Source organism: Artibeus jamaicensis, unplaced genomic scaffold, assembly GCF_021234435.1.
Source record: "Artibeus jamaicensis isolate MK-2021 breed Jamaican fruit bat unplaced genomic scaffold, CSHL_Jam_final contig_311, whole genome shotgun sequence".
In the NCBI taxonomy this organism is placed as follows: Eukaryota; Metazoa; Chordata; class Mammalia; order Chiroptera; family Phyllostomidae; genus Artibeus; species Artibeus jamaicensis.
Genome location: NW_026521717.1, coordinates 8,659,928 through 8,676,739, shown reverse-complemented (window position 1 = coordinate 8,676,739; position 16,812 = coordinate 8,659,928). Strand labels below are relative to the sequence as shown.

Genomic DNA, 16,812 nt, shown 5'->3' with positions numbered 1-16,812 from the left:
AATAAGAAGTCGGCATGTACCACAATAATGCTTCTGCCACATAGTAATGGGTGGGTAGAACTGAGAATCCCCACAAAAATGCTCTAGGACTCCTTTTCCCTGAAATTGGCTAAATTTTAGTCAAAATCTTTTTAGCTACATTGAAATCATGGATATGCCCACTATTTGTTGGTAAAATGACACTCATAAACTCTTCTTATGTTCTGTGAGCCAGACTACTGATATGGTTTCTCTTACCCTAAGATGCCTTAAAAAAGTAAAAGAAAACTATATTATGTCTTCATATATAATGAAAACAGACTATTTGCTTGCTTGTATGGACCTTACTTTGCAGTAAAGTAAGTCTTGTCTTTACTACAAAGTAAATACTCTGAGATTACAGGAATGAGCGAGTCTTAAACCAGAGTTTTGACACTTGAGTATTAGTATTTTATTTTCAGCACTCATATCCATCCATTGTTGACTCTGAAGTCTAGTAAAACTAAAGAGCTCTTTTAAAATACATTTATCTATTTGTGATGTAGAAACCAACAGGAACCAGTACATAATTTACTTACTTACATAATATATCTCTATAGAAGACTATTTGGCTTAGTACTCTTCAAAGCTACAGTTCTACATCACAGAACATCCTAGGGTTTTACTAACCCACACCTAATGGTGCCTAAGAAAACATCTGCCTCATGAATTCTACCTCCTTTTATGAATCCATGAAAGTCTGAAGATTCTCTTAGCTCTAAAAGTAGTATTTACCAGAATCAGCATTTCACTTTATTGAAGCATATACAACATCTGGTAGTAAAAAAGGTAATAAAATTTGACTTAACCAAACCGACCAAACGGAATGAAGACTAAAGAGTGCTTTCACCATTCTGTTTCGCAATGTAGTTTCCAGGAATCAACTGTACATAAAGCAGGAAATAACTATTTCAAAAATTTTACTAACACCTAAAAAGCTGCAAGTTGGATTTAACAGTTTATTATGATTTATAAGTGTCATTTAAAAACATCAGTCCATTAAATCATGTAGAAATAGGTATGCAAAAGTTTGCAAAACAAAACATACTTTAAACATGTTTAAGTATAGTGATTATCTGAAATTCCAGATTTTTCAGTCACTTCATTATTATGCTATGGCAGCTAAGTAATCTTTAACTTCAGTTGGAGTCAGTCTCCTAAATCCAGTTTCATTGCAGATTCCAACTTCTATGTTATCTTCTGTCATTTGCCCTTCAAAGCTTTCCTATTGATGAGGAAGGAAAAAAGGTCAATTCTCCAAACAATTATATAAACTCATTATAAATCCAACTGTTAGATACTGAACTAACCTTTAGGGTTAATATGGCTGTATGAATGGCATCTTCAAGTTCCAGATCTTCATTGTATCTGAAGAATTTTTTGAAGGAAAAAAAAATAATTTATGGTATTATTTATACTACTTATAATTATTTAAACAGTGATACCAACAGTTTATTAAGACTTTAAAAAATTTTAAAGCACACTTAAAATACTAAGGTACAGATTAATTATTTTAGTCATCTCACTGAGATAGCTGTCCACAAATAAGAAATGACAATAATTTAAGGTACATCCCCATTATCATGAGGATAATTCCCCACATAAGTTTATTTTAGGAAACTTCTTTTAAGTATAAATAATTCAATATAATTAGAATGTGGTGGTAATATAATAATTAAAAAAAATAAAACAGAGCCCTGGCTGGCGTGGCTCAGTGGACTGAGTGCTGGACTGTGAACCAAAAAATCACGGGTTCGATTCCCAGTCAGAACACATACCTGGGTTGCAGACCAGGTCCCTAGTAGGGGGCATGCAAGAGCAACCACACTTTGATGTTTCTCTCCCTTTTCCCTTCCCTTCCTCTCTCTCTAAAAATAAACAAAATCTTTAAAAAAATAAATAAAATAAAGCAGAGAAAACACTTTTGCTAAAATTCCTTGTTTGTTCTTATAAATTGTACCTCTATGTAAAATGTTTTGAAGACTCATTAATAAAATGTAAAAGGAAAAGGGAAATGCTTTAAGATCCTAAAATGCTTAGGATCTAAAATGCTTAGATCCTAAAATGCTTTAAGTTTACCAATTAATCCCAGGTCTAAGACTGTTAGCAATCAACACTACATGGAAATATACCAATAAGGGTCATCTGTTAAAGTCAATTACAAACTTTTCCCATTCAAAATGTGGGACTTTAATGGTGGACTATAATAATGCTGAGTCTAGAATACAACTGGAAATAACTGAAAGCAATTTCCAGTGCTAGGGCAGTGACAGCAGGTTTTCCCCATGCTCCACTTTTTATCAAGCATGTGTATCATATATTTATTCTACCATCAACACCAGGTATTTGGTTTCACAATACATTTGTAATTGTCATAATATAAAATGTTACCACTAATCATGGAAAAATGTTCTTCCCGAAAGTTTTTTCCAAATTTGCTTGGCTTCTTTTTGGTTTGATAGAACAAGTTCTTAAGAAATTAAATTACCATTTAACATACTGAAGAATAAGGAACTAGGGCAGAGAATCTTTTGTCTGTGTCATCTGTAAGTAGGGTCAAGTACAGAGTAATACAACAAATCTGTTTGGACTCATGACATTAGTTATTTAAAAAGAGCTAAAAACAAAAATAAATAAGTATAATAAAGCTGAAAACCATAAAGTAAGTTTGCTAATAAATCCAGTTATAGTCAGCTTACCTTTTCTCAAGGAAAGTTTTTCCATTCACATAATTCTTTCCCATTGCTGTGGCTTTCCAGGCAAAGTAAGCTCCCTAAACCAGGGAGGAAAACCCACATTCAAATCATTAATCTAATTATAGCCCTGTCATTTATTTTCTGGCTTTATAATTTGCCTCTAACATCTAAGGTCATAAAGTTGGTTATTCTCTTTAAAAGGTTCCAGGGATAAATAACAAAAGGCATTTAGAAACTTTTGGAAGTAATGGAGAAGTTCTGTATCTTAACGGTGGTGATGGTTTTCTGAGGTATTCACATACATCAAAACTCATCAAATTGTACCCTTTAAAAATGTGCAATTTGCTGTATACAATTTATGTAAAAAAGCCAGTTAAAGGAAACTCAGGTTAACTTAAAGCAGACAATTTAGAGTAATCTTTTAGCTTACTAGGATTAAAGGGTTCTACAAAACTATCATGTATCTGAAAAATGGTGCTCAATTCATCTCATCATCACTGGTGAATAAATTAATTAAATGAAAGCAGCAGCAATGTCATGACTTCATCTGTTGAAAAAGTACTTATGACTGTACAAACACACAAATATAAGCATTTTAAGAGAATCAGCTGCCTTTTAAATAAAACAGAAAAAAAGGGGTAAAAGATGAAACCTGGATTCCTGTCACAGTAGCTTCTGCTACTCACTGGAAAGGAATGTAAGGGCCTGTCATGTTGCTTTAGAAATTCAGAGATGTGGTAACAAAGTTCTCAAAATACTTACTTTTTCTTAAATAACAACCAAAATATTTTCCTTTGTCCTTGTACAACATGTGAATTAGGCAAACCTATAAATACCTAATGATCCATAAAATATGAAAGATCAGTCCCTAATCATGATTTTTTCTTCCAATTTTCTTCACAGCAAATGAGATGGATATGGAATAAGCAACATTCATACACCTTTTAACTTGAGAGACCAATCTTCTGCTTTAGAATAAAAAAATCACCCATTTGGCAAAACAAAAGACAGTTACATCATTATTAGCACACGGTTAGTCACATCCCAGGGCCCCAAGATTAAATAGATAGTAGAGAATGTAACATGCCCTCTAGACCAGTATATTTCAAAACAATATTTCTCAAAGAAACAGAATTCCATATTTTAGAAGATCTGATAATAATTTCAACAAATCATTCAATTACGTGAAGTTCATGAATCAAGAGAAAAACAGAGAGTGGAACTAATGTAGCTTCCTTATCAAAAAGCTGAATTACCAACACTTCAAATGTGCAAATAAATATGTACTACTACATACTTTCTAAAGCCCAAAAGAGAAAAACAAAATATTGTTAATTTAAAATTTTTATGGTTATTATTTTTATTAGCTATTAAAGAAGCACTTTAACAAATCCTTCAAAATATACATGCCAATACTTACTGATGGGTCTGACTGAAATAAATATGGTCGCCCCTCATTCCAACCACAAATTAGTAAAGAAACTCCAAATGGACGGACACCACTAAACAAAGGAAAAATGAAAATTACATCTTCATGTTGTTCAAGTCAATCCAAGTAAGAATTTATTAAAACTCTGAAGTAAAGCAAATTAGCAGGTAAACCATATTAGACTTGTGAATTCCTTAAAAGGTATTTAATACTTTTTCTGAATAAATCAATTAAAAATTAATTATCTTTGTGGTACCAAGGAACCACAGTTAAATCATTTTGGTAAATGCAGTAACAAAAATATTGAGTTTAGTAAGTGTGGCATAACATTTAGTATCCTAACAAAATGACAACCTTCAACAAATGCAGCTTTCCCACTGGTATTACATATTAGCAACTACCTTTATACCACTTAATCTATTTTCACACCCAAATCCAACAGAATTAAAATGAATACGAAGGTGTCAAAGAGTTTTGTTTTCACAGTGAGCTTATGACAATTTCTGATGGAGAAGATAAACTTGAAAGCATCAGGGTTGTTTGGGTATAAATGAGTGTTTTAATACCTGGTAAAAGAACTTTATATAGAAACTACTTTCTACTGCTTTCTCCTATTACACAAATAGCAAGAAAACATTCAATTTTTCCTTAAGAAAATATTCTACCTCCAGGTGAGAATTCAATCATATTCACAATTTTATCTATTTGTTAAACAAACACAGAAATAATTTCTCTCTTTAAATACATCTGTGCTTCTAAAATAATTTTTTCCTAACTCATGACACATTTCAAGTAATAAAATCAACTTACCCTGACTGGGTATATTCTTGCATCACAGAAGCTATTCTCTGTACCAGCTGAGCTGTTGGAATGGGTTCTTGGTAAACAAGGTAATATTGCTGAGCTAGTTTTCGAGCTCTGTGCACAAGCACTCTAGTAAACAAGGAAAAAGTAAGGTTTAATTAAAATTAAGATAATAAAAAAAAACCTAAGAGAGTGTACTAACTAAAGATTTACTCTCCTTCTAAAGGCATATACCTACAGCACAGTTTTAGATATATATATCTCTTTTACTAGTAGCTGGCTACTTAAAGCCAGTATTGCTCTTACATGATTCTAGTTAATTTACAGGAAAGTATCAGTGTCACAGAGGAAATGCACCACAGCAGATGAATAAGGACAAAAAAAAAAAAAGAGAAACCAGGGATACCAGCCAGCTTAATAACAACGGATTTAGTGTACACAATGAGAATTTTATCTCCTTCCATGGTTTCAAGATTGTGATCCTTATCCCAAGAGCAGTCACCTTGTTCTATATCTCATTCCAGCACACAGATACACTTGCCCGTGAGAAGATTAACACCCAAATTTCAGGCATTTTTTTTTTGTCTCTCTGCTTCAATCTTTTTGTATATACTATCCTCAAAAAGTACCTTTTCTCTAAAAGGGAGAGCAAAAACTACTTATAAGTTAAAAATGTAAAATTTATCAAAAGAATATACTATATAGCCATCAAAAACATACAGGAAGACAAATAGGATGTACCTTTATCTGCTCATGTACTACTGATCTGAACCATGTACACTATCCCCCTGTACAATACTAAGATCCTATTCTCTCTCAGTTTATTCCATCAGTGGTAGCACACTGAGGCATTCCTTCTATGCAGCAGTAACAGGATCCACTGTAGTGAAGCCTGATCACCATTCCAGCCATTTTTCAACTTAAACTGAAATTCTGGCTCTACCTATCTTTTTCCACACAAAATCAAGAGTGAAGTCATACCACTTTTACAGTTAGACAGACATAGGAAGTTGTCAATTTCTTTCAACTTGTTGGTGCTCTGATGTAACTCTATCTCCTTGTACGTAATATAAAAGGAGTAAACAGATGTGCATCTGGACCTCAAATGGCTGCAATTTTCAGTGGCTGTTGAGAATTTTTTCCCTTTACTAAAAACAGAAATAAATATAATGGAGTTAACTCTGGATGATGATGCTTCCTTCTGCTGCTTGATGCTATTTTTTCCCCGCAAACAATTTTAAAATTGCTTATTGATTCTAGAATGAGGAACAGGGGACGGGAGAGAGGTAGAAGTGAAGGCGGGGGAGGGAGACAGACACACACATACACACAGTGACCTGACAGAAATGTGAGAACTGGCTGCCTCCCATACACGCCCCAATTGGAGATTGAACCCTCAACCTAGATATGTGCCCCGACAAAGAATCCAACCTCCAATCAATCTTTTGGTGTGTGGGACGAGACTCCAAGGACCTGAGCTACCTCAGCTAGGACTGCCTGATAACCTTTTAAAATATAGTTCATTATAACTATTATAACTAGTATTGCTTTCATTGTTTATAAAATACATTAGAAAAGAGCAAAGCCCTTGAAGCACAACCCTTGGATGGTAGAAGAGGAACTGTTCTCAGAAGGGATAAACAACTAAAAAACATGTTAAGGAGTTAAGTACAGGATCTATCTCCTCTTTTTTTCTTCTTTTTTAAATATATTTTATTAATTATGCCATTACAGTTGTTCTATTCCCTCCTTCATTCCCCTCTAACCTGTATACCCCTCCCCCACCATTCCCCCCTTTAGTTTATGACCATGTGTCTTAAGTACTTTAGCTTCTATATTTCTCATACTATTCTTGCCCTCCCCCCTATTTTCTACCTACCATCTATGCTACTTATTTTCTGTACCTTCTCCCCCCTTCTCCTCCTCCCACTCCCCTGTTGCTAACCCTCCATGTGATCTTCATTTCTATGGTTCTGCTCCTGATCTAGCTGTCCTCTTAGTTTGCTCTTGTTTTAGGTGTGGTTCTTAGTAACTTTGAGTTTGCTGTTCTTTCACTGTTCATCTTTTTTATCTTCTTTTTCTTAGGTAAGTCCCTTTAACATTTCATATAATAAGGGCTTGGTGATGATGAACTCCTTGAATTTGGTCTTATCTGAGAAGCACTTTATCTGTCCTTCCATTCTAAATGAACATTTTGCTGGATAGAGCAATCTTGGATGTAGGTCTTTGGTTTTCATGACTTGGAATACCTCTTTCCAGCCCCTTCTTGCCTGTAAGGTGTCTTTTGAGAAATCTGCTGACAGTCTGATGGGAACTCCTTTGTAGATGACAGTCCCCTTATCTCTTGCTGCTTCTAGGATTCTCTCCTTCATTTTAATCTTGGCTAATGTAATGATGATGTGCCTTGGTGTGTTTCTTCTTGGGTCCAACTTCTTTGGGACTCTCTGAGCTTCCTGGATTTCCTGGAAGTCTATTTCCTTTGCCAAATTGGGGAAGTTCTCCTTTATTATTTGTTCAAATAAGTTTTCCACTGGTGACTGTTCCTCTTCCCCTTCTCGTACCCCTATAATTCGAATGTTGGAACGTTTAAAGATGTCCTGGAGGTTCCTAAGCCTCTCCTCATTTTTTTGAATTCTTGTTTCTTCATCCTTTTCTGTTTGGTCATTTTTTCCCTCCTTTGGGTCCACTTCTTTGATTGGAGTTCCAGTTTCCTTTCCATTACTATTGGTTTCCTGTGCATTTCAATTCATTTCAATTAGTTTAGCCTTCATGTTCCTCTAATTTGTGACTAAAATCAACCAGTTCTGTGAGCATCCTGATCACCAGTGTTTTGAACTGTGCATCTGAAAGTTTGGCTATTTCTTTATCACTTAGATTTATTGGCTCTGGGGCTCTGAGTTGTTCCTGAGCCATGTTTTGATCTGCTCATGCCTGTTACATATGAGGAGCGGAACCAGTTGTTCACCAGGGCGGGGCCACCCAGGTAGCTGGTTTGTGAAGCTGTGTGTGGGGGCGGGGTCAGAGAGGGACAATGGTGGTTCCCTCTGCCGCTTCTTGCCTCTGGGGCCTGCCCGGTCCGTCTCACTGCTAACTCCTTCACAGGTTTATCTGGGATCTGCACATGGCTGCTGGCACACCTGGGTCGCGTGCCCGGGTTGGTCTGGTGGATCTTTACTGCCCAATCCCTCTCTGCTACTGGCTCTGCCCCTCTTACGGGTTTGGCTGAAGGGTTCGTTGTTGTCAGACTTCCTTGTAGCTCAATTTTCTGTGGTTTGGCTGCGTTTTTGTTGCTAAAACTTTGTTGTTTTTCAACTTAGTTGTGCGAGATGGCGCAGTGCTTCCACCTACGCCTCCATCTTGGCAGAAGTCTCTATCTCCTCTTTTACAACAAACTTGCTCTTAGTATCCTCCTTAAAATAATTCTCAATCTGTCATGTACAGGCAAACTTAAATTCTACCACCAGTGATGCTGCTGTTGCTACACAAAACAAGTAAAAAGCAAGTTGGGAGATTAAAGGATAAACACTCCTTAATTTTTTTTCTACTCAAATACAAATTATGAGCAAGACATGAGATGGTGAGAATATTAATAAACAGTAAAACATACCTATAATCTGGACCCATGCCACTATATACCAAGCCTATATGTTTGGTAATTGGTTCCACTTTGTGTACACTTCGCTCATCATACAGAATGGATTTCTGTTTCTTCTCAGTTGCTAATACCACACCATTTGCAGCTTAAAAATACAACAGCAAAACAACACTTAAATGTTTAATAATTTAAAGAATGCTTCAACAGTTTTCGAATTATACCTACATTTCACCCATTTCCTCTTACTTATAGAACTTTTTCTTCTGGTTTTCTATATTAACATGACCTAAGAAATAACAGTAAGTCAAATTCTCCTTAACAAGTCATCTATATACACTAAGAAATCCCTATAGCTAACAGTATTATACAACTTTTCTTAAAGTAAGAGACTACATGTTTTAAAATAATGGAATTCCATCTACTGTTTTTATAATAGGAAATTTAAAGTCAATGACAGGGACATCTTTCAAAAGGGTATCTTTAGATTAAGTTTTATAAATAACCTTTTCTAAAGTATAGGAAAGATAAAAATTGCCAGAGAATAGTGATATATAATCAATGTAAAAATGAAAGAATACTCAGTTATCTAAATGGGAAAGACTATAAATTATCGTACTTGGCAGATAAAGGTGCTATATTTATTTTGAGAAGAAATTAATTACCTTTTCAAGTTTATTACTTCCTTTAGACCTTAGAATACTATAAATTAGCAAAAAGAACTATTAAAAATTATGTTGCCACAGCAATTTACTTAAAATTAATTACTATGTTGTTGCCCTTCAGGAATTATAAGTTAATATATGGAATTATATATGGAATTATAACTTAATTACATAAGGACAACGGGGTAACTACTAACAGGCATCTGAAATGAATGAGCTTAATTACCTTTAATTCCCACTGAAGGCGCTCCACCAGCTACAGCAGCCAACGCATATTCGATCTGGACAAGTTTACCAGATGGGCTTAAAAAGAAACAAAGATATTTGTTAAATTCACACATTCTCAAATATTAAAGAAACAGCTCTTAAAAGGGCAGATACATAAGCCCATCAATCAAAAATCAAGAGGCCATGGCCGGGTGGGTAGCTTAGTTAGTTAGAGTGTTGTCTCAATATGTCATGATTATGGGTTCAATCTCTGGTCAGGTCACATAAAGAATCAACCAATAATGCATAAATAAGTGGAACAAATTGGTGAGTTTCTCTCCCCAAAAACTACAAAAAGAGAGTAGCTTAACTTTGAAATTTATCATGAAGTTGTACAGAAAAAGTTTACCAGGCAATTTGAACATATTCATACTGAAGTGCTGAACTCTTTCCTTTGGTTGTTTTTTCTTGTCTGCTACTTAAAAGAAGTATCATTACTGTTACCTTTCACCACTTACTTCAGCCTTGTGACTTTGGGCAAGTTATTAAACCTCCACATATCACAGTTTTCTCATATTATAGTACTACTATAATAGTACTATAGTAGTTTTACTTATTTCAAAGATTGTGAAGATTAAATGAATCGATGCCTTTTGTCCCCAGCACAAAATCAGCAATAAGTAAACACAAAATAGTAATGTTAAGAACACGAATGTGTCTGTTAACTACCAAACAACAGCAGCATGTTTCATGTGGGTGAAGTTATATATACATTTTAGAAGACAGAATGGTCTAAGATGTGAGACCTAGATATCAGTCACAAAAGTACTTCTTATATAGTGTAAAACTATTTTTAGAAGTCATGAACTGGTTTTATGTAACATACCTGGTTTCATGGATGCAGTAGCTAAATACTTGCCCCCAAATGGCTTTTTAAAGGTATACTTTATTTTGATCTACTTGTTGAATTAGAATCATCATACATGTCACAGACCAACCTTATTTTATAAAGTCCTTGAGTGGAATTAAGTTGTTCAAAGTGACACAGCTAGGTACACATTTCCAGACTACTACTGAAAACATAATCTTGAGTTTCAAAAAGTCATCTCTTTTAGCATCATAAAATTATGAGTACTCCCTGTCACTCAAATCTCAACTCATATCATCCCACCTTGCTCCAAACACAGACTACTCTTAGGTTTCAAAAACCCTTTGACAAGCTAATCCCTGTTTGGAATGCATTTCAGGACTACCTGGTGAACTCTTTCCTGGTGAACCCTTAATCCTTTGTAGAAATGTCATGTCCTGAGGAAGGTGCCTTGACCACCCCAAACTAGGTTGAATCACATACCCTCATGCCTGTGGTGTCTTGTACCTCCTCTCTGGCTAATAATCATCACATCTGAATTATTTTTTACAAAATTTGTCTTCCATAACAAAGTGTAAGCTTTGTTCAGTCAATATTCCAACACATAACCTATTACCAAGAATCCATAATCATTTGGCCGACACAGACACATCCAGTTCCATCTAAGAAGTCAGCCTAGGAGTGGTAGTTTAAAGACTTTTACATTACAAAATTAGCTGACTTGAGCAGAATGACATAAATAGGCATTTAAATTAATAAATTAGGCTGTGCTTATTTTCCTTTCATGGTTACTTTTCCAATTATCAAATCATGGTATTCTGGGTCCATCCCACACATAGCTTTCAATTATTGTTGAATACCCAGTTCAACTATTCTTGCTGTATAAAAAGTGTTCCTCAGTATAATGCACAACCACGTTTTTAGTATGCATTATAGATAGGATTACTATACCCACGTTATGTAATCATTATACCCATGTATAATGTGCATCCTTATTTTTCCCTCAAAAATTTGCGCAAAAAGTGCATATTATGTATGGCAAAACACAGTACCTCTGAGGAACATATTAAAAGCTCAGGTAAACTTAAAAATTACCTTTTATCACATGTATACACATTTATCCTTGCATCTTTCTGTGAAAAAACTTACTAATCTGTGAGCTTCCTGACTAATCTCTGTATTCAGTCGTACCTCTACCTTATTTCAAAGCACCAACCTCTCTACTTGGGATAACTGAACCAGCCTTCTAACTAGTTGTCTTCTTTTCCATCTTTCCACTCAGAACTGTCTTTGTACCACGTCACTCCCCACTTAAATTCTAGAATAACTTCTTGGTTCACTTAAACTTCCTACTCTAGTCCTACAAGATTGGACTTGACTCATACTAACTGCTTTATCACTATACTCTAGTACTCTGGCTTTATATCAGTTTCTTTAAGATTTCAAGCTCTTTCCTAACTTTAGGACTTTCATGCATGCCCATCCCTCTGTCTGCAACTCTCTCTATCCCTAAATCATCAGTTGTCTCTTTTTCATCTTACAATGTCAAAAATCATCCCCAAGTACTGGCCTTTCCTGACTCTGACTACCCAATCTAAAGTTATATTCCTTTAACATTCTTTTTGTAAAAATTCCCAGAAGTAAGGGAAAAAAATTTTCCAGAATACAATTATAGGAACCAATATGTGTACTCATTTACTGTCAATATCCCCAACTGCATGTAATACACAGGAATACCTTTACTGCCCTTGCTGGTAGCTCAGTTGGTTAGAGTTATCCCGATAAGCCAAAGTTGTGGTTTCAGTCCCCAAGGGGAACATATGAGAATCAACCAGTGAATGCATAAATAAGTGAACAACAAATCCATGTTTCTCTCTCTCCCTCCCTCTCTCTTAAGTCAGTAAGTAAAAGATGAAAAAGAAAAACTTCTGGAGGAAGACAGAAGAGAAATAAATGGAAGTCACACTTAACCTCCTCCTAAGAACAATCTGGAATCAAAACTAATCGTGAAGAACCACCCAGAACAAACAACTGAGAAATAGCAAGAGAAAAGCCTTATAACCTCAGCCAGACAGAAGAATCAGCTTCAGCACAACTCATCTGCATCATCACAATGCACAAGACATGATGGGCAGAGTGACACTAAACCAGCTAGAGGAAAGGACCCACCCAAGAAAGACCCAACAATAATCAAAACCCAATTACATTCAGAGTCAACATAAATGGCAAAAAGGGCATCCCAAGAGCATCTAATTCAGGTGCTGAAAGAGACTACACTACTGAATCTCATAGGCCTCCTACCATAGAAGTTCATACCACAAATTCAGGAAAACAGAACACATCGATTGAAGAAGCAGAAGCAAACAAGAAGAGTCTCACAAAAAATGGGAAAACGAAGAAACAACCCCCAATCAAAAGGAAAGGACAAATCCTCAGAAAGAATGCTAAATGACACAGGGGCAAGTCAACTATCAGATACCGAGTTTAAAACAATGGTTGTAAGGAAGCTCAATGAGCTCACTCACAATTATCAAAAACAGAGAAACTAGGAGGAACTTACTGCAAACTGTATTAGCATAAAAAGGGACACAGAAACAATCAACAAGAACCAAGGGGAAATGATGAATAAAATTTCTGAATTGAAGAACACAGTGGAAGGAATCAAAAGGAGGATAAAGCAAAGGATCAATCAGCGAGCTGTAAGGAGGTAGGAAAAAAAACCCAGAAAGAGCAAGAAAAGGAGAAAAGACTCAAAAAGAACAAAGAAGGGTTAAGGGAACTGTAGGACAACATGAAACATATTATATGGTAATAATATCCACATAACAGGGATACCAGAGTGAGAAGAAGAGCATCAAGGAATAGAAAATTTGAAAAAGTAATGATGGAAAACTTTCCTAATTTGATGAAAGCAAAAGCCACACAAGTCCAGGAAGCAGAGAGGGTCCGTATCAAGAGGAATCCAAAGTGGTCCACTCTAAGTAACATCATGATTAAAATAGCAAAATTCAAAGACAAAGGGCAAATACTATGAGCAGCAAGGGAAAAACATGGAGTAACATACAGGAAAGCCTTCATAAGACTAACAGAAACATTACAAGACAGAAAGAAAAGGCATAAATATTACAAGTAATGAAAAGCAAATGCTTGCAACCAAGACTACTCTAACCAGGAAGGCTCTCAATTAAAATAGAAGGTTAAATATAGCAATACGGTTAAATCTGACCAAGGAGGCAAGAGACCTGTATTCAGAAAAACCACACAACACTGAAGGAAGAAATTAAGGAAGATACAAAGAAATGGAAGCATATACCATGTTCATGTATTAGTAGAATTATCATCATCAAAATGACCATACTACCCAAAGCAATTTATAGATTCAACTCAATCCCTATTAAAATACAGATATAGAACAAATATATCAAAAATTTACAGTGAACTATAAACCCCAAATGGCCACATCAATTTTGAGAAAGAATAAAGTAAGAGGGATCACCCTATCTGACATCAAACTATATTACAAGAGCACAGTAATGAAAATGGTCTGGAACTGGCATAAGAATAGACACACAGACCAATGGAACATATAGAGAGCTTAGAAATAAACCGAAGTCTCTATGGTTTATTAATATTCGACAATTGGTGGCAGAAACATGAAATGGAGTAAAAACAGACTCTTTAACAAATGGCATTGGAAGATCTGGACTGCTACATGTAAAAAAATGAAACTTGACCACAAACTTACACCATACACAAAAATAAACTCAAAATAGATAAAAGACTTAAATATAAGTAGTGATGACATAAAAGTTCCAAAGGAGAACACAGGCAGGAAAATTTCAGATAGTCCACACAGCAATATTTTCACCAATATGTCCCCCAGAGGAAGGCATATAAAGGAAAGAAAAAACAAATGGGATTTCCTCAAAATAAAAACCTTCTGCACAGCTAAAGAAAACATTAGCAAAATGAAAAGGCAACAAACTGTATGGAAAAATATATTTGCCAATGATATCTGGAACAACTGATTTATCTCCAGAATATATAAACAACTCACAGGACTCCACTCCAGGAAGACAAATAATACAATTAAAAAATGGGCAAAAGTCCTCAACAAACATGTCTCCGAGGAGAACATACCCAGGGCCCTGAAACATTATGATGGGATGCTCAGCATCATTAGCCACCAGAAAGGGAGAAGTAAAACAAAGAGATACCAATTCACACTGGTGAGAATGGCCATCACAAAGAAATCAACAAACAACAAGTACTGGCAAGGAGAAAGAGTATCGTGAACCCTAGTACACTGATGATGGAATGCAGACTGGGACAGCCACTCTGGAAAAGTATGGAATTTCCTCAAAACACTAAAAATGGAAATAAATGTCTTTTGACTCAGCAATTCCACTGCTGGGATTATACCCTAAGAATCCTGAAACCCTAATTCAAAAGAACATTAAGTACCCAATGTTTATAGCAGTACAATTTACAATAGGCAAGTGTTGGAAGCAACCTAAGTGCCCATCAGTAAATGAGTGGATCAAGAAACCGTGTACATTTATTTACACAATGTCATAGTATGCAGCAGAATGAAAGGAGTTCCTACCTTTGCAACAGCATGGATGGAGCTGAAGAGCATTAATTACACTAAGTGAAGTAAGCCAGTAGGTAAAAGACAAATACCGTATCACTTCACCCATAAGTGCAATGTAATCAACAAGACAAACAAGCAAGCAAAATATAACCAGAGACAGTGAAATAAGGAACAAACTGACAGTAGTCAGAGGGGAGTGGGGAGGAAGCTAATGGGGAGAAAGCAGGGAAAGGGTCCTAAAGGAACATGTATAAAAGGACCCATTGACAAAGCCAAAGGTGGGTAGGATAGAGAGTGAGTGGTGGGAAAACGGAGACAATTGTATTTGATCAACAATTTGAAAAATTGGAAAAAACACCTTTTCATCCCATAGTACAGTCTCTTGGCACACCATTAATAATTTAGTTCTCAATACAACAGTTTAGAAATAAATGTTTTAAAAATCTAAAACAGTTGAACCATCATGTTAAAAAAAAAACACGAGTTTATTTTAACAAAGAAATTGATTATAAAATGATTCAGGCCCTGATGATATATGGTTGTTTTACATTTCAACTCCACTAGGATTACAATTTCTCAAAAATAAATTGACAGGTTTGCTTTGTTCACGAATATGAAGTGTCTACTTGGGAAACACTGTTCTTTCTCATTGTGTATTAGAACCTTTACTACGAAATTAATTTCATTCAAAGGTTTTAGAAATATATACCCTCACTTAGTTACTGAAAAATGTCAAGAGCAAGGAAAGTAGTTTAGTATTTTAAGAAAACATTGTATGTTAACAAAGTGTATTAATTGTATCATCAGAGTCCAGTATGAATGCTGTCTCAGCTATTCATCTATGACTCCCATCCGTGCTTGGCTCATCTGTAAAACGCTGAAATAACGTGTCACACATGGTCGTGGAAATAGATGATAGTCAAGTTGCACCCACACTGAAAGTACTCCACAAGTTATCGCTCCTGCCTTCAGCCGTCAGACAGGAATAAATTTTAATTAAATGGGGATTCACTGTTACGTAACAAAATGGTCAAACTGAACCTTTTCCCGTCGGTTTATTAAATAGTCGATGATTGTTTTCTCACATTGGAAACGCTATAAATCACTCAATTATTCTGAAAGTATACTTACCTTCACCCCTTGCTCTGAAGTAGAAAAGCCTACAATCTTTTTTACAGTAAACATATGTCTCAAAAGAAAAAAATTCAAAACGCAAATGTAGCCTAGTAGTCCGGGTTCCACAAACACTACGTGACAGAAAGCTTGGGGCTTTCATTTTTAGCCCCCAAACTTCTAACAGGGGCATCGAAGAAACCGAAAAGCAGGAGATTTCGAAAAACACTAGTACCAAAAGGAGACAGTCCAAATTGTAAAGTTGAGGAGGCTTTCTGAGATTTGACCAACATTCCGAGCTCCAGAGGCCCGGGGTCAGGCAACCTGGGCCATAGAGGAAATACTGACTTCTGAATGGGACATCCGGACAAAGATCCGCTAAAGCTGCCGTCTTCCGTAGTCTCCAAAGCTAAAGCAAGTCCCTGGCTGAAGGCTGGACTTTCCCACAGGCCCAGGGTCGGCGGGATCCCCGGACCTCCCGGGGCCTCCCGGAAGCGAAGCGCCCCGTGCCTCCGGCAGGCCCGACAAATGACTTTGCAAAATCGCATTCCCACTCTCATCCCCTACTAGACCATCTGAAAGCACCAAGCCAGAGACCAAAGCCGTGAGAAAATCCGATCGGCGATTACACTGCAACCTCAGGCATGCAGAGGAGTTCCATACCTGAACGTAGTCAGCGAAAAGCTGTAACCGCGCTCCGCCATCTTTACCCAGAGAGTCAAAGCACCTCCACACACCTGCGCACTGCAGCGGGCTTCTTTTCTCGCCCCTCCCCCTGCCTTCCTTTTTCTCGCATTGATTGGAAGAGAGTCAGAGCCGCATCAGC

At 36.2% G+C, this 16,812-nt stretch overlaps 1 protein-coding gene across 1 annotated transcript; it reads right to left on the bottom strand.

Annotated features, from left to right (window-relative positions):
- Positions 1-743: 743 nt before the first annotated feature.
- On the bottom strand, positions 744-16,758 carry PSMA2 (proteasome 20S subunit alpha 2). Its single transcript, XM_037125690.2, has 8 exons — positions 16,650-16,758; positions 9,431-9,507; positions 8,555-8,687; positions 4,954-5,076; positions 4,135-4,216; positions 2,718-2,791; positions 1,329-1,386; positions 744-1,243 (listed from the first exon to the last, which is right to left on the bottom strand). Exons 1-8 carry the CDS (start codon positions 16,688-16,690, stop codon positions 1,127-1,129), a joined length of 705 nt encoding a protein of 234 aa, XP_036981585.1. The 5' UTR covers positions 16,691-16,758; the 3' UTR covers positions 744-1,126.
- Positions 16,759-16,812: the final 54 nt, after the last annotated feature.

Excerpts from the sequence above, each read along its gene's own strand:
- PSMA2 (XM_037125690.2), bottom strand. The coding sequence starts at position 16,690 with ATGGCGGAGCGCGGTTACAGCTTTTCGCTGACTACGTTCAG. Across the intron at positions 4,217-4,953 it reads CAAGAATATACCCAGTCAGG|TGGTGTCCGTCCATTTGGAG; the intron begins GTAAGTTGATTT and ends TCCTTTGTTTAG. Across the intron at positions 1,387-2,717 it reads AAAACTTTCCTTGAGAAAAG|ATACAATGAAGATCTGGAAC; the intron begins GTAAGCTGACTA and ends AAAATTCTTCAG.